The sequence below is a fragment of the Phoenix dactylifera genome, chromosome 11 (genome assembly GCF_051530095.1).
Source record: "Phoenix dactylifera cultivar Ajwa chromosome 11, Ajwa_hap1_PhDact_Kaust_v1.1, whole genome shotgun sequence".
Lineage (NCBI taxonomy): Eukaryota > Viridiplantae > Streptophyta > Magnoliopsida > Arecales > Arecaceae > Phoenix > Phoenix dactylifera.
In genome coordinates this window covers 22461792-22489651 of record NC_143200.1, presented here as the reverse complement: position 1 = coordinate 22489651, position 27860 = coordinate 22461792, and the positions used below count along the sequence as shown (strand labels likewise).

General features: G+C 38.3%; 1 protein-coding gene across 4 annotated transcripts; it reads left to right on the top strand.

Moving 5' to 3' along the window:
- The first annotated feature begins 8227 nt into the window (after positions 1 to 8227).
- LOC103706497 (protein TPR3-like) lies at positions 8228 to 27172 on the top strand. 4 transcript variants are annotated; one of them, XM_039128189.3, is made up of 26 exons: positions 8264 to 8605; positions 8724 to 8903; positions 8980 to 9093; positions 9253 to 9411; positions 9529 to 9551; positions 9642 to 9706; positions 9824 to 9947; positions 10700 to 10815; positions 11040 to 11217; positions 11325 to 11434; positions 11515 to 11584; positions 11733 to 11806; positions 11964 to 12059; positions 12129 to 12224; positions 12377 to 12504; positions 12630 to 12864; positions 12954 to 13115; positions 13208 to 13318; positions 13503 to 13649; positions 23395 to 23505; positions 23590 to 23769; positions 23865 to 23993; positions 24099 to 24194; positions 25908 to 26096; positions 26292 to 26449; positions 26536 to 27172. In XM_039128189.3, the coding sequence occupies exons 1-26, from the start codon at positions 8526 to 8528 to the stop codon at positions 26744 to 26746; spliced, it is 3342 nt and encodes a 1113-aa protein (XP_038984117.3). In that variant the 5' UTR covers positions 8264 to 8525; the 3' UTR covers positions 26747 to 27172. The 4 variants fall into 4 exon arrangements, with proteins under 4 accessions (XP_038984115.3, XP_088563400.2, XP_038984117.3 ...); XM_039128187.3 differs by having other exon boundaries at positions 8228 to 8605; positions 9529 to 9706; XM_088707275.2 differs by lacking the exon at positions 13208 to 13318.
- Positions 27173 to 27860: the final 688 nt, after the last annotated feature.

Here is a 27860-nt window from a genome sequence, read left to right as displayed (position 1 = left end):
TGAGAGAAAATACCAGATTGAAGGCATGAAATCTTTCAACAAAGATTTGTGAGGCCTTCAACGACTTGAGTGCAATTTAGTTTATTAAATTCAATAGATTATGTATCGGTTTGGAAAAGATTTCACCAACACCGATAACTTTGAATGATGGACCTCGTGATTTTAAATCCCATGAGATAGAAATGTCCCAGTTTTTCTAGTGGTTTCAGTCATTTCTCAGTTGATATCCTCCATCTATTTCTCTCTTTTTTTTCCTTCTTTCTTTCCTTCTATTTTGTTTCTGTTTCTTATCTTTTCTTTTATTTTTTTCTCCTTTTCTTCTTTTTTTCTCATTCTTTTCTTCCTTCTTTTATTTCACTTTTTTCTTTTCTTTCACCTTTTCTTTTTTTCTTTCTTTCCTTTTTTTTTTATCTTCATGCATGGATAGGTTTTGTAGTCCCAACTCCATCCCAGTCCTATTTTCTCATAAAAATAGAATGGGATGGCCAGGACACCCCCAATCAAGACTTAAAACATTAGTGAACACTTTACAAAACTATTTTTCCAGTGTTACATCGGAACATTTTCGGATCTTCCCGAAATAAAGCCGTGGCTGCTACGACAATCACTATTAGCCATTATAACTCCCATCATTGGCCAAAGGATATCAAGGATTTATGGGCAGCATGGAGGAAATGACGAGCCAAACGCAACTTTATAAAAGGCTGGGACTAGTAGTTGGCAATGACCGTTTGCGGGCACCTCTGGCTGGAAAGGAATTCGACAATTTTTCTTCAAAAACAATCTTCCATCAATGCGACCCTGCAAAAAGCCCTGCTCTGTTTTACTCAGCTGGAAAGCTGGTGCTTTGAAAAAGCCCAAGACAACTGCCAATCTCTGCAGGGTTTTCTTGGCTCTCTTCTGATGAGATAATTCCTAGGGAACTTATTCTTCTTGGTTATAACCTGTTGCTTTCAAGTGTTCACCTCTTCCGGTTGTTTTGATTCTCTGGAACTTTTATCTTGTTCTTCTTGTTTTGTAATTTCTGTTCCTTTTAATATAGCTGGGGAAAGCACTTTGCTTCCTCCATTTCCTTCAAAAATTAAAAAAACAAACAGTCATCATTGGCAGTTTAATCTCTTTTTTCAATTTTTTGATAATAAAAGAGGCCGGCAAAGCAGCCACCCAGCTTTTATTGAATTGCAGAAGTAATTCCAGAAGAAGAAGGAAAGAAGCAGATGTAACCCGACTTCCTTTCCAACCGAGAACAACCAACAACCAGCGTGCTGTTCCACATTGAAACATTCAAGGGGACTTGATTTTGCTTCATTGATGGAAGATATTAAGAATGCACCAAATGGATCATTCTTCTTGCTTCATGCATGCGCTCATAATCCAACAAGGGTGGATCCTTCTTGAGGAACAATGGAGGGAGATATCTCATCTGTTTAAGGTTAAGAATCATCTCCCATTCTTTAACATGGCATACCAAGGTTTTCCCAGTGGTGATCCAGAGAGAGATGCAAAGGCAATTAGAATCTGTATTCAGGATGGGCACTTCATTGGCTGTGCCCAGTTATATGCTAAAAAAATATGGGGCTTCTTGGACAGCGAGTTGGATGCCTCAGTATTCTTTGCGAGTTGGATAGTGCCCAAGTTTGCTCTTATCTCTTAGAAGCTCCTACCCCTTAGCCATCTTAAAGAGAATTTCGATGGGAGTATGCCTGCCAGTGGAGATTGGGCAGGAGTGGCTTTTGTGATCAGAGATCACAGCACCGGCTGATTGCTGCGGGGGGATGTCGTTCCTTTGAGGCCTCGGTATTCGGAACGGAGCTCAGGGCTGCATGAACGGAACTATCCCATGCGAGATATGTGCTGGAGGCGGATGGGATTATTCTGAAGGGGGACTCTGCTATCTTGATTAATCGCCTTCAAGTGAAGAGGCGGGAGGTGGTGGAGCACCCGCTTTTGTACGACATGCGATGGATGCTACGGAAATGTCTGGCAATTCAGGTCAAGCACGTCCTTCGGGAGACGATCCAAGCTGTTGATTGGGTCGTCTCCTTCGCTGCTCGGCATTCAAAAGAGTTTCTATGGACCCAGCAGGCTTTAGTTTCAGATGCTTTTACTAGTATTCTTGTTAGTGATGTAGCTGGCTGTGCTCATGTGAGAACAGTTTGAACAGCCGAACCACTAAAAAAAAAAAAAAAAAAAAAAAACAAATCACCAGTTGTGAAGCAACCCACCATTGGCAGTTTAATCAATTTTTCAGTTTGGCTTATCCAAGCTTTCTGATATCTCTTTTTTTCTGCTTATATTTGAATCATATCTTCTCAATATTTACATCTAATCACCATTATCTTGGTAATCTTTTCAGCTCTTCTTTATTCCTTAATACTAGCTGCAATGTAACATCCAATAAGTTACATGGCAGGCTAGCAATCATCATTGATCTGCATACTCTACTTATCCGAATCGCAATGTTTGAACCAGCTGAAAAGTTAATAAAATGGTGGCTGCCACGTTATTTGAAAGCTAAACAGTCTTGTTTCAACTTACGGGGAAAAAAAAATCTTTTCCCATGCGAGCACTGCCTAGCTTTTCCACCATTAGGTTTTTATTGCTATTTCTTTATGTTATTATTATTTTTTAGTTGTTCGAACCTACATACTTTTTAGTTGGTCGAACCTACCAACATGAATTTTTCAGGAAAATCACGTGGACCATGTTTTATATACCAATTACATCTGGTAGCATTTTTTCTTCTTAGACTTGACCCAAAATAGTGTAAGTACACTTCTAGCTTGCTGATTAAGATCTCATTTTCTACTGTTTGCAGCAACTTTTAATAACTATTGCAATTGTGAGGATTTGTATGAGCGTTTGCTTAGTCCCACATTAATTATTTGTAGAAAGATCTCGGATACTTCTAGCTAGCTAGTCTTTTTAGATAGGGTTTTGGATTGTTACCAATGATATCAGAGGGGATTCGGCTCATGGCCTATGTGGACTAGAAAACACCACAACACAGACTCATTGAGATCGGCCACGGGCCAATCATAGTGCATGTGGTTAGATTTGAATGGATTTGGACTTTTAGCATAGCAAGTATGTCAAGGCTTAAATGGAGGGAGCATGTGAGGAACCATGCAGACCTGTGTTTGGTTTTATATTGGTTATTTGTCGAAAAAATATTCGGTACTTATACAGGATTAAGAAACCCAAAAACTATCTTTTGGCTAGCCTTCTCACTTTTTCCATTTTCACAAAAAAAGAAAAGAGAGGAGGAAAACTTAGTGATTAAGATCCTGCTGTGAGCTAACCAATGGCTCCTGGGTGATGTCGATGACACTAGTTATGGGGCTTGTGCCTTCGTATAGCTAATGGGATTAACGGGATGAGGACCTACCTCAGACTGCAAATTTATCAAACTACTTACGAGTAGCTCAAGCAAGGTTGCCATTGGCTCATCCAAGCTCACTCAATTAGAAAATGCTCTTTCTGCGGTGAGCAATTAGAAAAGCACTCAATTAGTAAACACTAAGCCATATTCAAGACTCATCTAATAAATAATCCAAGCTAGATGGTATATAGCTCTCGGGATTCTAAAATAAGACTTTAATTTCCTCCCTTACTCCTTCCACTTGGTGAGTAAAGCCCCTGTTCCATGGTCGCAGCCTCGTTGTTCCCGGAGAAGCCGGTGTCGGCATCACCGTTGGAGGAGGAAAAGCAGAAGAAAAAGATCCGATGGTGCCGAGTGGAAGGGTTCATGGCCAAGGGTAAAGATGTCAGAGTCAGAGTTATTTTTAACTCCGTATTCGGCAATCAGGTGAAAAAGGCGAATGTGGCAAGGACTATCCATGATTTAGGTCCAAATTCAGTGTTGTTGTCTCTAGCATGATGGATACTCAGCACCCAACCTGAAACGATATAAAATATCAGGATGTTTGGACAGGATCTATTGGTTCATAACAAACCTCTTACATAAATGGCTCAAGTTTGGGTTCAAGCCAAGCCCAATTGAGATTGATGGCATGATAAGATAGCTCAACAGATTTTCTGATGGACATCATGTAGGCCCGGTGGGTCCCCCTCCACCAAGAAGAATCGGATATGACTTGCGTCCTCAGCAGGGACTTCTATTAATGTATTCCATATTCTATATCAGTCAAATCTCCACCATGTTCAAGTCTTCTGACCTGATGCACAGCTTAAGACCAAGAACATTTACCAAGTCTTACCCAATAGCAGTCGTCTTCAGTTGATGTAAGATTCATTTGATGGGAGCTCCAGTTTAAAAAATTTGGACCATATATGGGCGCTGCAAGTCGAGTTCCTTTCTCGTCAAAACCTCCGGCTGACCAACGGAAGTTGAAAAATGGAGTTAAAAGATATCCCCAAGCCAGATAAATATTTTGCAGAAACATTGGAAGTAAGTCAAGAAAATTGAAACCTTGAAAAGGACTTCGTCATAAGAAATGACGAAGGTTGGGTGGTTGGAGAACTTCCGTTCGATTAAAAATCTAGATGATTGAGCTGAAAATTATATTGAATATATGAATTATGCTGGTACAATTTTTTTTTATATATATATATGGGATTTGAATCAACCCACTTCAAAACTGTAATTTTATGATTTTACTAATTAGACTATCTTAACTTATGAATCTTATAAAATTTTCTGCTCCATTGTTCCAGCAGATCTTAAACTTTTATGTTCAAGCTGCATGAGACTATATAAATGACAGGCAATCTTAGCTAATATGCTAGACCAAACTTGATTTGATGTGATAAGTATATGACCTTAGCATGGATGCAACATGAGTTGGTTGTTTGTGGCCAACTCAGGATGAGCCAATAATAAAGTTAGGCCAGACTTCACAGTTAACCTTGGATCACCCGATATGTGATGTCTATCAATGAAAAAGAATTATACGATTTGTCTCCATTCATGAGTAGACGCTTTGTTATTTCGCACTCGAAAAATGTTTGCTACATCAATAGCAAACTGCATGGTGGTGGTTAAGTCTAAGTTAATCAATTACTGCGAGTAATTTCTTCTAATGGAATAAATAAACACTGCAAAAATGTGGCATTTATGAATAGGCCAGCCATGAATTCATAAGAACATTTCGATTGGACTTATTGTCCTACCAACTTCTATCTATGCTTCCATTGCTCAATATCTATTCTCTAACCACTTAGGAAAGCATGTCATTTGCAGACGAAATTAGAGCAAGGAGACCCTTGCTTAAAAGTCACCAGTACAATAAACGAAAAGGACTACCGCTAGATTTGAGCTTTATTCAATCGATATTAGGGTTGAAAATGGATCGAATGTTAATACATCCATATCTATATTCTTTCACCAAATACGAATATGAATGTTAAATGGATACTGATACAAGTTTGATATTAGTTATATCCATATTTTCTCTATCTAGAATATGGATATAAGTCGGATATCATTCGGATATAAATTGGATGTTGAGTAGAATTTAATAATGAAAACTAAATAAATAACATAATCATAAAAGATTGAAACAAAATCTACTACTAAATATTGCAAAAGTGATGCAACAATGATCCAAAATATAGTTATTAAACTTGCATAAAGACTAATCATTGATACAACTAAATTTATATTAAAATATCTCAAAAATTAAAAATTAATTAAACAAATATAATATTATAAAGTATTAAAGATTTTCTATATCAAAAGCTTTTATTACTTCTTAATGTAGCATCAATAAAAAGGATCATGAATCATTTATTTTTAAAGAATTCCTAAGAAAAATTATATATGAATATAGGAATATGTTGAAATTATTGATATTTTAAATATTTTAGATAAAAAGAATTTGAAAAATACTATAAAAATTAAAATAAAATTATTCATTTTTATCAAAAGTAAGAGGATTGATTTTTATATAAAAATAATTATTAAATATAGAATACGACAACATATTTGAAATGATCATATTTTATAATGTGAATAAGTATAATAAACCATAATACAATAAAAGTGAATGCTGCCATGGTGGCTGAGTAGTGGGCAATGACCCGAAAGATCATAGTTTCAATTCTTTATATAGATCTGCATGAAAGCTTTAACCTGATAGATCATGAAGTTGACTTAAGTCTTTTCATAATCACTTTGTATGCCAATTATTTAATTCATGAATATGAAAGGAGTTCAATTTCTGACCATGGATGGCAAAAGCTAAGACATGAGTTTAGGGTAAATAGGGAAACATGAGGGTTGATAAGAATATTAATCCTGAATTGCTCCAACTTTACAATAATGCAGAATTTCTCTAGACATTCCCTAATGTTAGTAACAATGTTGCCCTCACTTTATTTGATAAGACAAAGGGAGTTGAAGTCTACACTAGTTTGACTATCTATTAGCTTGTGTGAATAATATTAAAGAAAAATATATAGGAAATAAGCTCTATTAAGCAGAGGTTGTAGATAATTTTGCAAGCCCACATGTCAGTCATGGATATTCCACCTCACATAGGAACAAAACCTCAATCAAAAGCCTTGAATGCAGGGCATGATATCCCCAAACAATTGATACCCTTTGTTACCATTATTAATTGCTATGTCAAAAATTAATAGCCATTATTTGTCTAGATTGGCTTCACCGTTGCAAAATTAATTGCCATTACAACAAAAACAAACACAATTAAATACACTTTTTATCTGATTAAACTAATCAATGAATAAAAACATATCCAGCCAAAATATTGTATAATGACGTCATAACAAAACAGTAGCCTGGAGGAATAGCTGCAAAAGCGAAAAATTAGGGTCCCCAAGCTAGGAATCCAAAGGTTCCTAATCCAATGTGGTGTCCGATAGATAGTCCAAACCTAGGAAATCACCAATGGCCTCATGCCACGTCAAATAGGTGCCGTGTTTGTAACGGATTCGGGCCGCAAAGTGAACGTTGCTAAATCTAGACGTGGAACAAAAACCTCCGTTCCACATCGGCCCGCTGCCGCGGGACTAAGGAGTAAGGGCTCTTCTCGGGTCTTTTCCGCGGGTCCCACCACGCTCCATAGAACCTAATCCAATCCGTACACCATCTCGTTTCGCGCAGCTGTCCGGTACAAGCACCACGAGAAGGAAACATCAAAAAAAACCAACCCGTGAAACCGCGTCGCTCGTACGTTGCCGATCCATGCCTCTCTGCGGGACCCAGGTCCTCCTTCGACTTCTCTCCCGCACTCCCCCCCTCTCTTTTTTTGATTAAAAAAAAACATCAGAGCTTCATGCTGCTGATCGTGTGGATGGCACGAAACACCGTATGAGAAAAGAAAATTTTCTGGGAACCACGGTTGGGACGCGTAGCAGCAGTATTTTTTTTTTTTTTTTTTTTTTACATCAAGGGACTCACGTACAATGAGTATGAGCTGGTGCCTAAAAAAATTGAAAATTACCAAAAAAAACTGTAAGAGAGATCGGACAGGTCTGCATACTCTTTTTTTTTTTTGTTTTTCCCCGACAGGCCCTCAAATCCCCATTGAGATCGGCTGACGTCGGCCCTACGACGGCTTCCGTCCCACGAGTCTAGGTGCAAAGAACAGCGATAAATATACGTTGTTTTCTAAAGATACGCTATTATCAACTTCGGATCTCCTAAAAATAAGTTTTAGGTAACGGACGCGCCGGATCCACCGCGTTACTCGCATAGGGGGGGTGTACCTGTCCAAATTCGCGTTTTCCTTCCAATTTCTCACCACGAGATGAGGAGAAATTAATTAGATCCCTGAAAGAGAGAGAGCAAACGGAAGGCTTTTATTCTAAGTCGTCGGTCACCTCCCCGCGACTTCCTTTGGTTGGACAGAATCCCGAGACCTCCTTCCGACAATCCCAAGCGCACCATCACCAGAACCCACCGACCGACACCCAGCGTTTCGTGCTCTATAGTCGTACATGTGGGACCCGCGGCAGTAGGATTTTTTTTCTTTTTTGGCTGTTTGAGGTGTCATGGTGCTGACTCGTCCGGAGAAGGGTGCCGGTGCGGGGGCCATCCTTTTTTGGGTCCTCACGAGAATTACTCCATGCCCCGAAACATCCCGAATCCTTCAACCCTACGCCAACCTTTTGATACGGCAATGTGCTTTTCAAGATAAATAAGCCCGCAAGTGATAAGCAAGGGAACATATCAAGAAATCAGCGGTCCATATCAAGGCTTCTACTTAAGAGCAGCCCCCACCCAACCCTCGCCTTCCCCCCCATCTCACCCCCCGTTAACCTTTTTTCTGCCCTTCATCTCTCTTTTCGTCCTCGTCTTTGTTTGTTAGCCTCCAATCCATCTCAACACCCCCTGCCCCCCAAAACAACCCCCTTCGGTCCGCTCCTCGACGGAGACTTTTCGCCCCATCGATCCGTGGAGATCGAGGAATCCGCCCCCGTCCCGATCCGATTCGTGGCCACCGGAGGCGGTCCTGGGCACACGATCTGCCTCCCATCGCCGCCGAGGGCTCCCCGACGACCCCGCAGCGCTGCCGTGAACGGAGGCGCCGCCGGACGCCATGTCGTCTCTCAGCCGTGAGCTCGTCTTCCTCATCCTCCAGTTCTTGGATGAGGAGAAGTTCAAGGATACCGTCTCCAAGTATGGAATCCAAGAATCCTCCTTCCCTTTTTCTTTACCCTTCTTCTTTCGGTTTCATTCCCTTTTTTTTTTTTTTTCCCCTTTTTGTTGATCGGTTTTCTTGTTTGGATTGCGAAAGATTGGAGCAGGAGTCGGGTGTTTTTTTTAATACAAGGCACTTTGAGGAGGCGGTGCTTGCCGGGGACTGGGATGAGGTGGAGAGGTACCTGTCGGGGTTTACAAAGTTGGATGACAACCGGTACTCGATGAAGATCTTCTTTGAGATCCGAAAGCAGAAGTATCTTGAAGCCCTTGACAAGTAACCCTCTTTTCCATCGTTATTTCTGTTGCAATGGTTTTCCTTTTTATGTACTATTTTTTTTTTGTGTTTCTAGGCATGATAAGGGCAAGGCAGTAGAAATCCTGGTCAAGGATCTTAAGGTATTCTCAACATTCAATGAAGACCTTTATAAAGAAATTACCCTACTCCTTACCTTGGAGAACTTCAGGTATTGTGACTGAATCCAAGTATTGGGCATACCGATCTTTAAGTTATAGACAACATCTTAATTTTTTTCTTTTTGATATTGAGTGAGAATTTAACTATTGGAGGTACCCAATCTTGATGCCATGAGCTATATCATAATTTGTATTTTTGTTAATTTAAGGGAGAACGATCAGCTATCTAAATATGGAGATACCAAGTCGGCCAGGGCAGTGATGCTGACAGAGCTCAAGAAGCTGATTGAGGCGAATCCCCTATTCCGTGACAAGCTGCAGTTTCCTACCCTCAAGACGTCAAGACTTCGCACTCTCATCAATCAAAGGCATGATTTTTTGTCTGGGGAAAAAGAAAGAATCTTTAGTTTTATGTGTTTTCCTTGTTTTTGGTATCTCCTGGGATTTCTGATGGTCTCTCTGGTGATATTGTGTTGTTTTGGCAGTTTAAACTGGCAACATCAGCTCTGTAAGAACCCAAGGCCTAACCCTGATATTAAGACCCTTTTCTTTGACCATTCTTGTTCCCAACCAAATGGTGCTCGTGTGCCTTCTCCAGCCCCCCCACTCACGAATGTAATGCCAAAACCAGGAGCATTTCCCCAACTGGGGCCACCACATGCGGTAAGTGGTAAAAGCTGACGTAGCCATTCAAAAACCGTATGCGTGCATTCTTGTTTCAAGTTGAATGCACTGACTTAGCCATTCAAAAACTTGATGTAATTGTTCATTTTTATTCAGCCATTTCAGCCAGCTGCAGCAGCTATGCCAACATCTCTCACAGGTTGGATGGGTAATGCTGCCCAAATGCCCCACCCTGCGGTCTCTGGTGCCCCACTCGGTGGCCTAGCAACTCCTAGTGCAGGTTCTTGTTTAGTACCCTTTTTTTTCGCTTTTTAAGAAGATCTACTCCAGTAGTTCATCTTTGTAGGCCTGTCATGGTCAAATGCTCAAAATACCACGCGTCTTTTGGTATGCAGGCATTGGGTCAACTCGTATAAATCATATTAAACTACTATTCTCTCTGTGCTTTAAGATGATCAGATCCCTTACTTTTGTATTGTGTTAATTGTTTTATGCAAGATACGCCATACGGGCCCAAATCGGGCGGTACGGAGTGTACTGTAACATATCGGTTCAGTACCAGTATCCGGTACAGATGGCGTACCGAGTATGCCAAAAAAATATTGTACCGTACCGACACTATGTTAGTGTGGCACCGGTACGTGGTCCGGTATCGAGACAACGAACTATGGTTGTATGCATCTACGATGGTTACAATGATAAATAACGACAATGTTTTCTATCTGTCTCTTAAATGCAATTCTTAGTATCACTATGATGCCCATTTGCACTTATCAAATTGTATTCAATTTGCCAAGTTGGCCATGTGTTGTTGATCTGATGGTTTTAGTTAGCAGTTTGGCGCTGTCATTTGGTGTTGTTTTACCCTCTATCTTGTATATGTTTGTAGATCAGTTTTTCTGAAGTGTCAGGCCCATATGTTATTGGTCTGTTTTATTTAAGTGATGCATGCATACACTTGCATACCACTTTCTTTTTGCCATATTATCGAGTATATGTATTAATTTTTTTTTTAAAAAATCATGTTGGTAGCTGCTCTCTTGAAGCGTCCTATGACTCCCCCAAACAGCAATCCTACCATGGATTATCACACAGCAGATTCAGAACATGTGATAAAGAGACCACGTCCTATGGGAATCTCCGAGGAGGTATTGCCACCCCCCCCCCGAATTTGTTTTGACTTTGATTCCCTTTTCCATGAAATGTTTCTGATTGTGAGAATGCTGGCCTCTTGCGGTGTCTTTGGCATATATGATTGATAAATTTATTCTTTCTTTTCTGTGTTATAAATTAGCAAAATTTTTAGATACATTGTCAGTTTTTGCACTTCTTCAGGACACATGAAATGTTTCTATTGCATTTACCTTTGCAGGTTGGCATGCCTACTGCTCTAAATCAGGGTACTCTGGCATTGCCTGTTGGATACTCTGGCATTGCACGGGGCCAGCATTCTTTTGATGAGTTGCCCAGGAATGTTGCAATGACTCTAAATCAGGGTTCTGCTGTCACGAGCATGGATTTCCATCCTGTTCAATTAACTATCCTTTTAGGTTAGAAAACTAGTGTCCATATTATCTTTCCTTTTTTCACTAAGGAAGGTTTTCTTCAGGGTTTGGATAGGTTCAGCTTTGAGTTGACTGTGAACTTTTGTTTCCAGTCGGAACAACTACTGGTGATATCTCACTGTGGGATGTAGCTTCTAGAGAGAGGATTTCTCATAAAAGTTTCAAAGTGTGGGATCTTCAAGCACGTTCAGCATCCCTTCAGGTACTCTAGTTTACCAATAGATTGTGAGTGTACTCATTAAATCTCCATCTTGGTTCTTACTTTTGTTTAATTATAAGCAGACAGCTCTTGCCAAGGATCCTACTATATCTGTTAAGCGTGTGATTTGGAATTTTGATGGTACTCAATTTGGTATGTTCAAAAAGAAAACTGGTCTTTCCCTATAGATTAAAGTCCAGTAATATGTATAAAGAGTAGCATGGGTAAAGCAAGGACAAAGATCTTTATTAACTATTTCAGGCATTTATGAAATTTGGATTGTCACCCTTTGCACTTGCAGGTGTTGCATACTCCAAACATCTTGTGCACTTGTTTACATACAATGGCCGTGATGACATATCAAACCCCTTAGAGGTGATTTTATGAGCTAACGTGTTTCTTGATACACTACTAAGTTTTACTGTCTATTATATTGGTGAATTTTTAAGCATATATGCCATTACAGTTTCTTCCTATGCCTCTCTGAGAATTGCAGAAAGGATTTCTTTTTAAGACTTTCATGACTTTTCAGATTGAAGCACATGTTGGCGGCGTTAATGATGTTGCCTTCTCTCAACCTAACAGACAAGTATCCATTGTGACCTGTGGAGATGACAAGACCATCAAGGTTACTCCGATCTTGTTTACAAGTTAGCTAGTTCTGATGCTTTTATTATTAATGATTATCTAATTTCAGGTTTGGGAGGCTGGTACTGGTGTGCTTCAGTACACTTTTGAAGGTCACGAAGCCCCTGTGTACTCCATATGTCCACATTTTAAGGAAAATATTCAGGTAACATGCTTTTCAGAATTTATATACTTAATTTAATATCTTATGATGGCAACCTAAAGGCCCCGAGCTAATAATTCCTTATTCACCTAAATACTTGCGTTGAAACTCCTTTCAGGGCTTTTATATTAATTCTTACATTTCTGCTTTTTCAGTTCATCTTTTCAACTTCTATTGATGGGAAGATTAAAGCATGGCTGTATGATAATGCGGGCTCAAGAGTTGATTATACAGCACCTGGTCAGTGGTGCACTACTATGGCTTATAGTGCCGATGGAACAAGGTCAATATGACGATCATTTTTCCCTTTTTTCTGCTTGCTTGATATTTTTAACCAGAACATGTCCATTTCTAATAAAAGTTCTAACAGTTTTTTTCCATCTAATGATGCTTCATGGACACATTTAGGCTGTTTTCTTGTGGGACTGGCAAGGATGGAACTTCCTATATTGTTGAATGGAATGAGTCTGAAGGGACCATAAAACGGATGTATGATGGTTTACGCAAACAAACTATGGGTGTGGTACAATTTGATACAATAAAAAATCGGTTCTTAGCTGCTGGAGATGAGCATATGATCAAGTTTTGGGACATGGACAATACAAACCTCCTGACAACCACTGATGCGGATGGTGGCTTAGCGGTAACTAGTCTAATGGCAATCCTTGTTCTTTGTCCTTAATCATGTTGGTGAGAGGTTGCGATTCACTGAATGCAACCTTATATTTCCAGGCATTACCACGTATCCGATTTAACAAGGGTGGGGCTTTGCTGGCTGTCTCAATGAATAACAACTGTATTAAAATATTAGCAAATGCCGATGGTCAGCTGCTGCTTTCCCTTGAAAATCGTTCATATGTTGCTGCCCGATCAGCTTCCGAGTCCATTACGAAGGTAGCTCGCTCTCATATTTATGTTTTAAGTTTGCATGGTCTGTCCTTGTTTAATTTGACAACCAATATGTGGTTATGAATTCTAATCATCAGACTGTGGTGCAAGCACCGGGGATTAGCCCATTGGCAACTGTCAGTGCATTGGCTGGACCTAGTGCTTCAGTTGCTGATAGAGGTGCTCCAGTGGCAACCATTGTTTCATTGGTAATATAAAATCTGTAGTTTGTAGTATGTGCCTCAAGTGTTAATAGATGCCTTTTTTCTTTAAATAAATTTAGTTTTTGACTATTTGTTCCCATATGTCTCAGAAAATGAGGATTATCTTAAGCATGGTATGCTTGGCTCAGTGGTAACTTACTATAACTTGTTGCTTACAAATTTATAACAGAATGGAGATAATCGGGGTCTGGGAGAAGTGAAGCCCAGGATGATTGATGAATCAATTGAGAAATCTAAGATTTGGAAGTTGACTGAAATCAACGAACCATCTCAGTGCCGTTCTCTGAGGCTTCCAGATAGTCTGATAGCAGCTAAGGTAAGAATGTTAAACCAGTGCAAACACTACATAGAATTTGGGAATGAAGCTATCTCTACTGATTTAGCACTGCAATAAGCATATGTTATATATCACCCTTTAGGATAACTTTAGGATGATGTTGCATTTCCATTTTTCACATGTTAATCCTTCTGGCATAATGGTATTTAGTACATATAGTCTTTGGTTTGTTGATTTCTATCCATTTTAGTCAGTTTATTTTGTTCTTACATCAAATCTGTTGAATAGAAATCTTGGAAGTGGTCATATTCAGCATTTCTTTGTTTGATTATATGCTATTGTGCTTTGTTTCCTTCCATTATATTTTATTTGGCAAAAGTAGTTCTGTCTCCTGGTCAGTGGAGTATATTCTGTTAGTGTTGCACCATGGCAAATGTACTTCAGTACATCTCTTAGACTCAAACTGGGACTCTTTCCCACATTCTAGATTTGTTAATCCTTTTGAGAGCAAAGATACTTAGATATAGAATTGTATGAGTACTGTTGCATGCTCAACAAATCAAGTGTTTTGAGATTCAAAGAATGTCAGACACAACCGGAACTGTTTTGGAATTTGCATAGTTCTATCATTACATGATGCAAGTGCAAATTCATATTCTTGCTGTGAAATACATATATATATATATCTTAATTAAATGCCTAGGCCCATTCTTCCAAATGCTGGCGTGAAAATTACAACACCCAAAATTCAAATATTTGAGCTTGGATCCATGTTCTTGAACATGCATCCAAGCATTGCATCATGATTTCGTAAGACATCTCCCCTAGATTTAGTGATTTTTGAGAGATTTAGGCCCGATTTTGAGGAAAAAATAAAAAAGGGACCAAGTTTCTTACCTTAATGGATTGTTTTTGAAGCTTAAATCTGTGGATTTATGGTGGAAGAGCTTGAGATCCCAAGTTTCCGACCTTCCTCTTCATCTCCCCACATTTTCTGCCAACAGAACCATTGAATGGGGAGAAAAAAGAGAAGACAAAGGGGTCCCAAGCAGTTCCCCTGCATTTCGGCATTGAACTGGTACGTTCGGGCGCAAAGCAACAGTAGTTCAGCTCAAATCACTCGATCTGCCAGCAGTTCGAACTGTTGCTCCCAATCTGCCCTTGAACCTGCCCTGTGTGAGCCGATCCACCTTGGATCAGTTTGAAGTTTGAACCACACAGTTCATACCGAACCAGGTGATTTTTTAATCTTGTTTGTAACTCAACTCCTGAGTACTTCCACTCTTTTTTAAAAATTGCAAAAACTATGTTTATTCTACTCAAAATGCTTTTGTAAAGCTAGTTTTATTTGTTATCAGTAGGCGTTTAATTGTGTTTTCTACTTTATTCCCTTGTCAATGGAAACATATTCTGGTAGTAACTTTTTTGTTTATATATATGTATTAGAATATGTATAACCAATATGTTGCGAACAATCGATAAGACTTGAAATATCATTAAAAAATAATTGGGAAGAGTAATTCACATTGATGAGCAATGCTCGCACTATGCAAGTTTCAGCACCTTTGTTTAAGTAAAAAGGACAATTAACATTAGTTCTCAAGCATACATAAATGATCCAAAATGAAAAGGAAAAGACAAATAATGTAGTATTCATGATCAGCTTTGGTCAATTTTGGTCAAAACTGGCTGGGAACAATTGAAATTGGATCAAAACTGATTTGTCTTGGCTGAAAAAAAAAGAGAAAGTGGCCAAAGCTTGGTTTAGTTTCATCTTTATCCTGCTCAAAACCAATCCATCTCGATTGGAACTTGAAATCTCGAGGTGCAGGATGGTTAGTCAGTTGTCACTGTTCTAAATTGCCATATGCCGGGTTGTTTGTGCAATAAGAAGGTAAATACCGCCCTGGCAACCTGAAGTTTTACGTAGTGCTTTAGAAGTATTGTCTTCTAAAAATGCTTTTTGTTTGCTTTGAGATGCTGACCTTGTGATATGGTGGAGCTATATGAGAGCATCTCTAAATGCCAGCAATATCTACCATCTTCAGATTGTTGAATAATGGAAGTAATCAAACATAATTTGAGGAAATTACTATCAGCCCTTTTTGGATTGAGGCTAACAAGTTAGGTTTCATTGCCTTGTTGGCCTACAATACAATGTGAGCAATTTACTAGGGAAGTCTTGTCAGTGGAGACCACCACTGTCTATAACATCATTGAGTGTGATTAGATGTTGGACTTATGGTCTTTATTAGCGGATACTGCCTCTAGGAAGTTCCTTTAGAATCATTGTAGATACAATGAGAGGCAAACTTGTGAAAAGTAGTGAAGTTGATCCAAGAAGGAGATCTTATAACAGTGCATTTAGGATGTGAAAATTTTATGTTGGGGCACACATAAATTGGAGTTTATGTAGTGAATGCTTCTAGAGAGGGCGATGTCAATATTTTACTTACCTAACTATAGCTACAACCATTCAGTCTTTTCTCAACTATTTGGAGTTGGCTTATGGATTCTTATTCTCTAAGTATCCTATTTAGGGCCACATGTGATGTACAACCTAACATTCACGTAAATCAAATTCTGATCTATTTCATAGTTTTTGACATAATTTTTGCAATTGTTTATCAACCTAGCATCAACCCTCCACCTTTCTCATCCAAGCTTGGGACCGGCCATGGTAGTGTTCAATACCAATACTTTATTTGAGGGAGAATAAAACTGATGCTGATATGTGTGAAACTAAAGTTAGGTAGCCTTTCATGTGGAAGCTATTTTTTGGAGAAAAGAAACATTGATTTGCATATATAATTTGAAGAAGACGGTTCCTTGAGGGAGATGGATCTCTTCCAAAGTTAAGGAAGTTTATGTGAAAGAAAAAAGAGAATGAAAGGAATTGCAGTAGGAGGCTACTAGACTTGAAAATGTTGCTAGGAATTATCTGGGGAAAATTTTTAAATGGATATAATATATATGGTGGTTGTACTAGATATAGCGATGCCAAATTTTCATTCTTCCTTTGTTGTTATCTCGACCTAAATAAAAATGTGGGTTGTTTTGATTGAAATGAATACATACAGTCTTCCACTCTTCCTCCATACATTTGATTGGGGATTCTTGAGTAATATGAGGATTTTAGTAATTTACTTAACTTCATGATGGGGGAGGAAGAATGACTGCATCAACATATTATAGATTGTCCAAGGCAACTGTAACCGAACATAGTAGGGGTTCTAAAAGAAAGGTATAATCTATCTGACAATTTTAGTTGAGAGTTAAGCACAAATTCTTCAGCGTGGGGGATCATTGGTTAAACAAGGAAGGGAGCACGGAATTGATGTATAACCATACTGGCAAAGTGGCTGTGATGAAGTTTTTGCATGTGTAACATGTTTGGGATGTTTTTAACCTGAGATTTGCCTGAAATGTTTACTGGTCTGAGTTCGAGATGTGTTGTGAGACCAATTAGTAAGCCACATGTTATTCCTTGATTATACAAGATTCTAATTGCATGATACAATCAAATGAGAGAAGGATCTGATTAATCAGGGTATTGATTTCCAGGTTTCCAAATAATAGAATGATTTGACAAAATACTCTTAACATCATGCGCAGAAACGATGGTTTTGAGTCCATTTTGTATGATTCATTCGATTGGAGGCTATTTTCTTTCCTTTCCATTGAATGGTTATCCTTGATTTTTGGTAATATGTTTCTGCTAATCCCATTACCAAAGAAGTTAGTCCCTTTTGTTAAATATATTACAGTAATCTTAATAAAAGCAGAGAGCGTGACCTTTCATTATTTCAAACATTCAGATTGAACCATTTTCCTCCCTTCAAAACCTATCCTTCACCGAACATAGGTGTAAAAATTTGACTCCCTAATTTAGCAAGTTCCCAAAGAAAGAGTTTGTCATAGCTTAGCAAATGTGAGTTCATCTGTCGTTAGTATATTAAAAGGAGTGCACATGTTTTTTTCCCTTCGGTATTGTCTAATAGTAGAACTCTTAAATGAAGTATTTCAAATGCTTTAATGAGTTTTGATCTGTGTGCCTTCTTAAACAAGATATTGTGCTTCACATTCTTATGAAATCAGAGTAATCTATCATTATATCCATAAACAGTGCAATTTGTATCCATGCTGCTTGGACATGGAAATGAGAATTGAATTCAGACATATATCTTAGATGTAGGTACACATGGTGCAAAACAAAAATTTTAATTAAATTTTATGTGATTGACAAGTGCTTTGTTGTTAGTGCTAAGTAATTATAATTGATTAACTATTATCACCATGATAATGCCACTCCTAATTTCATATCTTGAAAAAAGTGTGCTGCTAGTAATTTGGTTTTGCATCATAGAGGTTAGAATATTCACCAGTAGCATGAATTTCAAGATTGTTTGATTGTTATTTTTATTTAAATTCAACAGTATTACCATCAGTGATGATTTACAAGGAACTTGCATGTTAGGTAAAATATTGTCTTCTAGGTTAGTTTTGTGTATATACTACTATTATGAAAAAAATACATGTATCTTGTCTAACTTAAGGGGAAAAAGGTGCAACTTTTCACAAATTTTTTACTGCCTCCATTTTTAAACAAGCTTCGATAAGAAAGTAGGCTACTTGTATTGAACCATCTTTATAAAAGAGGAACAAGAGGTGAAAAGGAGCAAAGTCTCGTTTCACCATTGTAGGTTGAAAGTTGAACAAGATTAGTGTTTCTAGTGCCTTGGGAGAAGGCATCAAGGACATGAGTTTGGTGGCCAGGGATGTGGATGGATCGGACCTATGTTGAACCTCTATGGATTCAAAGAAATCCAAGTCTTCTGCGAGTGTAGGCTAACTTTTTCTTTGTCCAAAATCCGATTTTGAGTCAAAATAAACTCTAGCTAGGAACTTTGATTAGGAGGAAAGTCATGAAAATGGGGGGCAATTTGATAGGAAAATAGGGAAGAGGGGCATGGAGGATCTACCAAACTTCTAATAGATATAGAGTGGAAAGTGCAAGGTTCGCCGAACCAATACTGATGGTCGTATCAACCGGCTACTGGTTCGGTCTAGTATTGATATGTAGTTATGTACCATACTAACTTGAGGCATACCGAACTGGAGGGAGTGAGAGGGAGAGGGGGAAAGGGAGGAGGAGAGAAAGAGAGAGGATGGGATGGATGGTGTACCTCCAATGTCATTGTCGTCTTGGCAATTCCATGGTCTTCATTGGCGTGGTGGTGGCACGATAGCAATGACGGAACCCTAACCCCAGTGAGGGGTTGCGACTTGCGAGAGGCAAGGATAATTGGGAGAGAGGGAAGAGGGGAGAGGAGGATCAAGAGATAGAGGAGAGAGGGGAGAGGGGCAAGGAGGATTGAGAGAGAGGGGAGAGGCAAGGAAGATCGAGAGAGAGGGAAGAGAAGGATTGGGAGGAGCCGTGACTCGCGACTCAAATTATAAATAACCAAACCGTTTGGTTTGGTCTGAAATTGGACGGAACCAAACAATTTTGCCTAGTTTAGGTCGGTTCTTAGCTAGAACTGAATCGAATAGCCACCATCTTGGTTCTTCGCTAGTTTGGTTCGGTATGCCCCAAATCGCCCAATTCAAGATGGTTCGGCTATACTTGTGGAAGAGGCTTGACAAATCTAGCTTTGCCACCTCAACCAAAGGAATATCATTACAAGAAGAGTTGAAGAGGGACCACATTGTGATAGATGAAGTCTAATTAACTATGATAAGGCAATGAGAGGACCTTGAGATCTATAAAACTTGAGCTTATGATGGGAAAAGAGAGAGGAGAGTAGTGCGAAAGAAATGGAGAGGATGAGATAACAAAGAGGAAAGCGCACCAATATGACGAAAAAGGGAAAGGAGTGACTTATGGGGTTTTAAGTTTTGAGATGATTTTTAATCATGCCTCAAGTATAGAACAGGTTAAGTTGTGCTTGTATTATTAGAATTTGGTATCTTGTGGGGGTTAATTGGATGTTGCTGGCAATCCATATCAACTTTTTGTTAGATTGGGCTTTGCAAACTGGGGTTGGATCCCTAGTCCATTAACAAATGTTGCACTTACCCATGATATATTTTGAAAATGTTGTACAATAGGCCATGGTAGAAGGCATAGTCATGAGAAAACAATTGTGCTTAATTTTAAAGGTATTACCTTTTTGTCTCTATGATATTACATTGTAGACCATGACCATGATTGGCTGCTTGCTTTTGAGGAATAGACCTGAAACTTCATTTAGATGTTACTATATTACCACCCTACTTCGTGATACCAAACCGTACCATTCAGTACTAGGCAACCATACCAATATGATGTGAGGGTTGAACCCACCTTTACTGGGTGGAACCAATCGATTTCACTTGGTTTCGTGTGATACCAACTTGTACTGCCCAATTTTGGATTGTGCCATGGCTGAGCATGAGAAAAGGTTCTCCCGACCTTGTATCATTCATGGGGCTGTATTATACCATATTGAGTGTACCATACCATATCGCTAAGGTGCTGGTATGATACTCGGTTCTAGTATAGCAAACCTAGTTGCCTACTGATCTAATCCATAATTTTAGGAGGAACATGATCTCCAAGTTTGTGTACTTGGCCATGTTATTAAAATCTATTTGACTTTCCAAGCAAAAATAATGAAAATATCACACTTGGAGCATTTCGTGGATTTCCTACAATCTAAAAATTTGTTTCTTTTGCCTTGTTTTTCCTCCAAGAGATTTTGACTTTCTCACACTTGAGACTCGACATACAAATTCTAAGGATTTTTAAGTTGCCAATTAATAGAGTGTCCCCTATTTATTTAATTGTTTATGAACCTGCACTCTTTCTTTTGATTTCAGAACATTTTTTTCAACTAGCTTGACAAAATTTTGATGAAGATGGATTGAGATGTTGAGTACTGTCAAGAAGAAATTAGCTTGCAACTCTTGAGAAATTACAAGTGCAAAACATCATTCCAAATTGTTACTCCCCCACTAGGGTATAACTTTTTGGTGCGTACCTGTACTCGATGTCAATAAGATCAGGATTGACTCTTATTTTAAATTATAAAAGGTTTCGAATTGGATTGAACCATGAATCACAAGTTTTTTTTTCCACTATTTTTGGGAAAGTCCATATAAGAATATGATTTTGTTTAAAAATGAGTTAATTGTACAGTAGGTGAATGAATAATCTAAGACATGGAGTATACTTTCGACTATCATAAGGCTATATATAGTATGTCCAATGAACAAACATCATATCTAGTATACTAGAAAAAAAAAGAAAGAATTATATCTTGACTGACTGCAAGAATATTATGATTTTCCTTATGCTTTAACTTTATGAGTTCCAAAAGTATTGCATCTTTTGTTTTCGAAATTGGAAGCGGTATCTAAATTGCTAATTTTATGTTATCAAGCCTTATTATTTGAAAAGTAAATAACTGTAAAAGCCATCAACTTGTATAAATCATAGAAATGGATTTCTTATTTGCTTTAGTATAGATGACATGAACTTGTATTTTATGATCTTAAGGGGTCTATGATCCATAATATAGATCTGGATCTTACAGTCCTCTTTTATTCTGATCCAACGATGAGATCCATATTATTTAGGGCCATTTTGGTTCTGGCTTGTAAGCCCCGGATCATGGATAACTAGAAGGAAAGTTGTGAGTTTATATTGTTTGATTTAGGAATAGATTAACAAATTGCATGTAGTCATCACTGCGGCCTCACACAAGATTTGAAATGAATAGGCCATGTCTTTCCTATATTTTTTTTTTCACAAAACAACAAAATTTAACCATAAGTTCATGTCTAAATATGAACTTTCTTGTGTGTGCATCTATAGATAGTCATACATATGCACATACACACATTTGGTTATATAATTAATCTCATGTTATCTTTAGAGTGATCTTCCTAGATTCCCTTGGACTTCGGAGCAATATAGAGAAAAATAGCAAGAAAGCTGAGCTCATATAGGAAATTAAACTCATCTTTTTGTAATGAAATTAAGAGAGCATAGAATTCAATATCCATGATTGACCCTTTAAATTTGGCTAAACATGTCGTTTACCTGACTTTGGCTGTATGGTCCAGAAAGTTAGGCCTATGTCTGCTCTGAAGCTTGACCAGGCCATAATTGATGGCTGACTTAAGCCAAGTAATTCATATCAACCACATGGTGAGAATAAGGTAATATAACAAAAATTTCGGGACTAGAAAGCCACAATAGAAAATTTTTTGTTAATAGCACCTGACCTAGCTGCCAAACTAATGAATCAAGTGTGCCAGCTAGTACAACTCACTTTATGTTAAACAGAGCTGGTTTGGGTTTTAATTTACCTATAAGCAATGGTTGGCTAACATTTAAAATTTATAGCCTTTTTGCTTTTACATGCTCAACAAGACAAAAGATTGGAAAAAATATTAAAGAGGAAAGATGTGTAAAAGAGGAGAATAGCTGTACAACAACACTAAAAGGGCAGCTAAGCTAATTATTTTAGAAAGGATGTGGTTTGGTTCTTATATAGTTTTTATATATTCCTTGTCATATTGAATTCAATTCTCGTGTCATAAAGTTGATAGTTTGAAGAATTAAGATATCATCATTGGGCTTTTAGTGATGAATGAGATCTTAGTAAACAATTAAAATATGCAAGGATATAAATTGAAAAGCTGCAAAGATGAGATCTCAAAGTAAGATATGTGGTTGAACAGGTAGGGTCATAAGTATGTTTTTTACATTACACAGAGCTTTTAGTGGCTGCATAACTTGATGTTATGGGTTGGCTTTGTTAAGACAATAGCATGATCGGGATATGAGGCATTATAACAGGAGAAGGATGTGGTAGAAACCAAGGTCGAAGGAACCGGTACCGGGCACCGTACCGGTTTTCCAGCCGGACGACTCGGTACAGGCCGTGCCGGGCCCATACCGAGAGAGGGACCGTGGGAGAGACAAAAAGATAAAAGAGAGATTGAGCAGGGAGGGAGGGCCAGGGGAGGGTGGCAGACACAGGCGGAGTGCTGGCAGAGGTCGGAGGAGGCCAACGGCCTTAAAAAAATTTGCGATTTTTAAGTAAAATCGGCACTCCGCCGGCGTCCCGCCTCCCCCCCCTGCGCTAGCTCTCTCTTTCCTTCTCCTTCTCCGGCTCCGGCTCCGGCTCTGGCAACGGGTTCCATTTCCGTTGTCGGAACTGTACCAGTGAGCTACCGGTACGATTCAGGATGGTCGGAACCGTCTAGTTCGAGACGGTTCCGCCGACCCTGGCAGAAACATAACAAAGTAGATAAGAGAATTTGAAGCTACTTGTTATTATGGAAAAGTTAGCCCTTTTTGTCACCACTTTAATATGTTCTCAGGTTGAATGGTTTATGCTTTTTGAGTTTGGTTTCTCAGATGCGGATAAGAGTGCTGAGAGAAAAAAGTACAACTACCTCATCTAGAGCACTCTAAAATGGCCAAGATTGCTATTTGGGAGTAAGAAATCCTTATAGGAGATGCAAAAACTCATCGGTGAATGTACACTACATGTACAACATGATTGTGGTTTATATTCAGGTCAGAAACACCAGATATAACACATCAAAAGTTGTTACTCTTGAAAAGTTATATATTTTGAAGAGGACATGTCAAATAATTTCATTTTGTTTACACAAGTTTCCTTTCAAGGTTTGAAGTTATTATTTTTTTCATGGAGAATAAATAATTCATGTCCTCAGATGCAGGTTCCTACTTAGGGTTCTCACTTATTCTAATGGTCCCATGTAGGTGCCAAGATTGATTTATACGAATTCAGGACTTGCTATATTGGCACTGGCATCTAATGCTGTTCACAAGTTATGGAAATGGCCCAAGACTGATAGAAATACTTCTGGAAAGGTATTGGATTTTAAGCTGCTGTTACTTTTTTTCATAATGTCCTTTTTTGAAACCTTAATGCATCTTGATGCTTGGATTTTCCAGGCAACTGCAACCGTACCACCACAGCTGTGGCAACCTTCGAGCAGCATACTAATGACTAATGAGATTAGTGATGCAAACACAGAAGAAGCTGTTCATTGCTTTGCACTGTCAAAGAATGATTCATATGTTATGTCTGCATCAGGTGGAAAAATTTCCCTTTTTAATATGATGACATTTAAGGTAAGTTGCATCATGCTGATGTCTTCATGTTGCACTTTTGTTCTTACTTGATCTACTTGGTGGTGCTTATAAAGCACATATTTCACATATTGCAGACTATGACAACTTTCATGCCCCCTCCTCCAGCAGCCACTTTTCTTGCTTTTCATCCGCAAGACAATAACATTATTGCCATAGGCATGGAAGATTCCACAATCCAAATCTACAACGTCCGCATTGATGAGGTTGCTCTCATTTTTCTGAGTTGAAAATGTACTTGCTAATGATGATAATTAGATTATATTGTTATTATCGCTCTTGTTATTTTTTTTTAAAACAATGTTTTACAGGTAAAAAGCAAGCTTAGAGGGCACCAGAAGAGAATTACTGGCCTTGCCTTTTCTAACATGCTAAATATACTTGTCTCATCAGGAGCAGATTCTCAGGTATGTTAGACAATGAAAGGATTCTCTCTTCCAGCTTAATTTAAAAGAACGCATGCACGTTGTGGGCCACATCCAATAGTAAAGATATTTCAATCGCAATGGATACCTTTCTAGCTAGGAAGCACTAATACTTAAAATTACATCTGTGTCCATATTGGATACACTTTAGATACTTTCTCCATACTTCCAAAATGAAGGGGAGGGTCAATTTTGTAGTCTATGATATTAGTTTTAAAATATGAAGTATGGATTATGGTCTATGGCTTTGAATGGTGACTAAAAGTTAATGTTACGTTATAAAATATGGGTTTTTTTAATTTTAATAGCCTTATGTATTTTATAAATGCTTTTTTTACATACATACTTACGTATTTGTATGTATGTATGTTTGTATGCATGTAATATATGGAATATATTGATATATGTATGTATCTATGTACATATAGAGTTGGACTAAACACTTTCCATTAACTTCTTGAAAGAAGAGTTAATGATTTTAAAACCAATGATAGGATATCCAAATTCAAGATTTAAACTATTGTTGTGATTTACACTACAAAAAATGCCTAGATATTTTAGGTGTCTCTATTCTCTAACTTATGTATCAAGTCATACAAAAATGGACAAGTGTTAATTAGGCTCATAAATTTAAAATTCACTTTATGCATCGTGTTCTACATTGCTTGGAATATGCTAGATTTAAATTCACTAGATTTTGATGATTGACAATAGTAAAATATAGTACCATGATATTAAAACTATCCATTCAGACACCACCTTGATAATTAGGTTAGAGACCACCAAAATATGTCAATTTTGGTTTCTAGGCTTTTTTTTTGTAGTGTACATCATGCTCAACAATTTGGATTTTGAATTCAAATAGCCCATCATTGATTTTAATTATTAACTCTTTTTTCAAGGAGTTAACATAAAGTGTGTGGTAAATAATGTCTACTTATATACTAATATATATAGAGAGAGTCAGGTTGCAATGCACTTGAGTGCATTTGGCCATAAATACTTTCCAATAGAAAACTATGGTGAATCTCTCAAAATGCAAATTGACACCGTTGATTGTGATAAATAGTGCATAAAATACCTAGAGACAAATGCATTTTTGATATCTTTTACCTATGCATCGAATAGTTGAAAATGAACACTTTTAATGGTATCATGCCATGTTTTTATTTGATCTATACGCTAGGACTCAAATCAGCTGAAATTTGATTTGTATATGTATTAAAGTATTTAGATCAAGATCAATATTTTGGATTAGCAAATTATATATTTTATGATATACTAGCTCACTAGCTATATTGCTATCATTCATTTTTGTACTCACTTGATGCATAGGCAAGATATCTTCAAAATAAATGATTGTCTCCAAGCCTTTTATTCACCATAGATCATCATCAAAGGTGTTGATTTTCATTTTTAGAGGTTCATCATTGATTTCCATTAGGAAGTATTTGGGCCAAATGCATTCGAATGCATTCCAGCCTAACTCACACACACACGTGCACGCACATGAGTGCGCGGGCGTTGTCATATCCTAGCTATATCATATCCTACTTTTTTCATGATTTTCTATATCGGCGTTTATCCGTATTGTGTCATATCTGTATCTTGTATCCTTGTTTGTGCTTCATAACCTTCTAGCCTTAGTTATGTGAAAAGCAAGTAATTCTGTGAGTTCTTCTGATTTTTTTCCAGCTGTGCATATGGGGAACGGATGGATGGGAGAAACATGCTAGTAAATTTTTACAAATACCTACTGGACGAGTGTCAGGTCCTCTTGCAGAAACAAAAGTTCAGTTTCACCATGATCAGCTCCAACTATTGGTTATCCATGAGACACAGCTGGCAATATATGATGCAGCAAAATTGGAATGCCTTAAACAGGTGAATGCTGAGCATTCTTGTTTGTGTGAATGTGCACTTCCTTTCACATGTATGCATTGCATCACATGTGCAGCAGTTTTTATGTTCCATATATGCATAAGAATTGCCTTGTTGAGATATGATCCTGTCAATGCCTTGCATATGTTGATTGGCTGGTTGCAAAGCTTCTTTCTTATTCTACTACTACCATGACAGTGGGTACCCCGAGATGGAATAATTACGCATGCAACATATTCATGCGATAGCCAGATGATATATGCAAGTTTCATGGATGGAAGCGTGAGTGTCCTTACAGCAGCCCTTCAATTGAGGTGTCGGATTAGCCCCACAGCCTATTTGAATGCCCAGTCCAGGTATCTTAGTGCTTACTGAAGAGTCGTTGAGTGGATGTATACTTTTTGCCCAGTTTCTCTAAACTATTCAATTGTGTTGGTTTCAGCGCAAGTGTATATCCACTTGTCATTGCTGCCCATCCTTCTGACCCCAGTCAGTTTGCACTGGGACTGACTGATGGGAGCGTCCAAGTGCTAGAGCCTCTAGAAATGGAAGGAAAATGGGGAACTGCACCGCCACCAGAAAATTGTGCTGGATTAAGTGTTAGCTCCAGCCAAGCTATTGGAAACTCTGCTCCCGATCAAGCATCAAGGTGATGATAAATGCCAAGAGCATTAGCTGACTGACAGGTTTTCTTTTCTTGCTGTTGCTCTTAAACATCCAGTGTTGCAGTTACATCAACTTGTCAGACACATAAATCACCTGAAGACAGACTGCAGTTGACACAAAATTGTTGCCCAGTTGCTCAAGACATTCTCCCCTGAGAGAAATGACTGACATGCACAAAGGTTAAACAGAAGCGTAGAATAGAGATGGGAAAGAGGGAAACCGGAGTGGTCTGGGTTTGGCTACTTCGTTTTTCGTCTAGCATCCCTCCCCGAGTCAAGTGTCAGATATGGGTAGAAATAAGTTTATTTAGAAATGAAATTTTTTGGCTGATGGAAGTTTCACTTTTACATTGTATGGACATGTATATTTGTTCAAAAATTTCAGTCATGTGTGTGCATGTTACTGACCCTTCATTTCCCCTTAGTTTCCCCGGATTTCTGTATGATATGATGCAAATTTTAGCAAAAGCTCTTTTTGAAACAGGATACCATCTTGGCTAGAAAATGGCAAATTCCTTGATTAGTTTAAAAATCACACTATCCGCAGCTTATCTTATCCAGCATTTCTTTACCCCTTCCCACCTGAGATCACTTGGCAGCTTAATTTTCGTTTGTCTAGGGCACCAAGGATGAACCAAACCGTGTCATCTTGTAATTTTTTCGTCAGTAGTTTGGGTATCAGTTGGGTGCTAATATAATTTTGGGAGGATGATAGATGACACCTGTACTTCATTTTTTTTTGTCTTTTTCTCCTGTTCTGCTTGGAATCCATTAATACCTGAGAGCTGATTCGAATATCAGCTGTCTTCTCTCAACCGAGTACGGCCAGCAGTATAAGAAACTCTTATTTGTCCCTTCATTCAGGCAATCTTCATGAATCCTTGCCAGAGCATGCCTTCTGGTCCTAAATCTACTTAGTAACGCTTATTTGCTTCCTTCTCAACAATAATTAGTAAAGCTGAAGATTGGTGATATAAGAGGTGTTTTATCTGCTTCTGGACATGATAAGTGTGGTGGTACAAGATGTGTCTTATGTGCATTTGAACGTGTCAGGTGTAACAGTCCTCACAATGCCGTAGGTCCATACCGGTTTGAGCGGAAC

What these genes read in the sequence shown, in the direction of transcription:
- LOC103706497 (XM_039128187.3), top strand. Translation starts at nt 8,526, where the DNA reads ATGTCGTCTCTCAGCCGTGAGCTCGTCTTCCTCATCCTCCAGTTCTTG. An exon ending in CGCACTCTCATCAATCAAAG is followed by an intron (nt 9,412 to 9,528) that starts GCATGATTTTTT and finishes TTGTTTTGGCAG; the next exon opens with TTTAAACTGGCAACATCAGC. An exon ending in CACGTTCAGCATCCCTTCAG is followed by an intron (nt 11,435 to 11,514) that starts GTACTCTAGTTT and finishes AATTATAAGCAG; the next exon opens with ACAGCTCTTGCCAAGGATCC.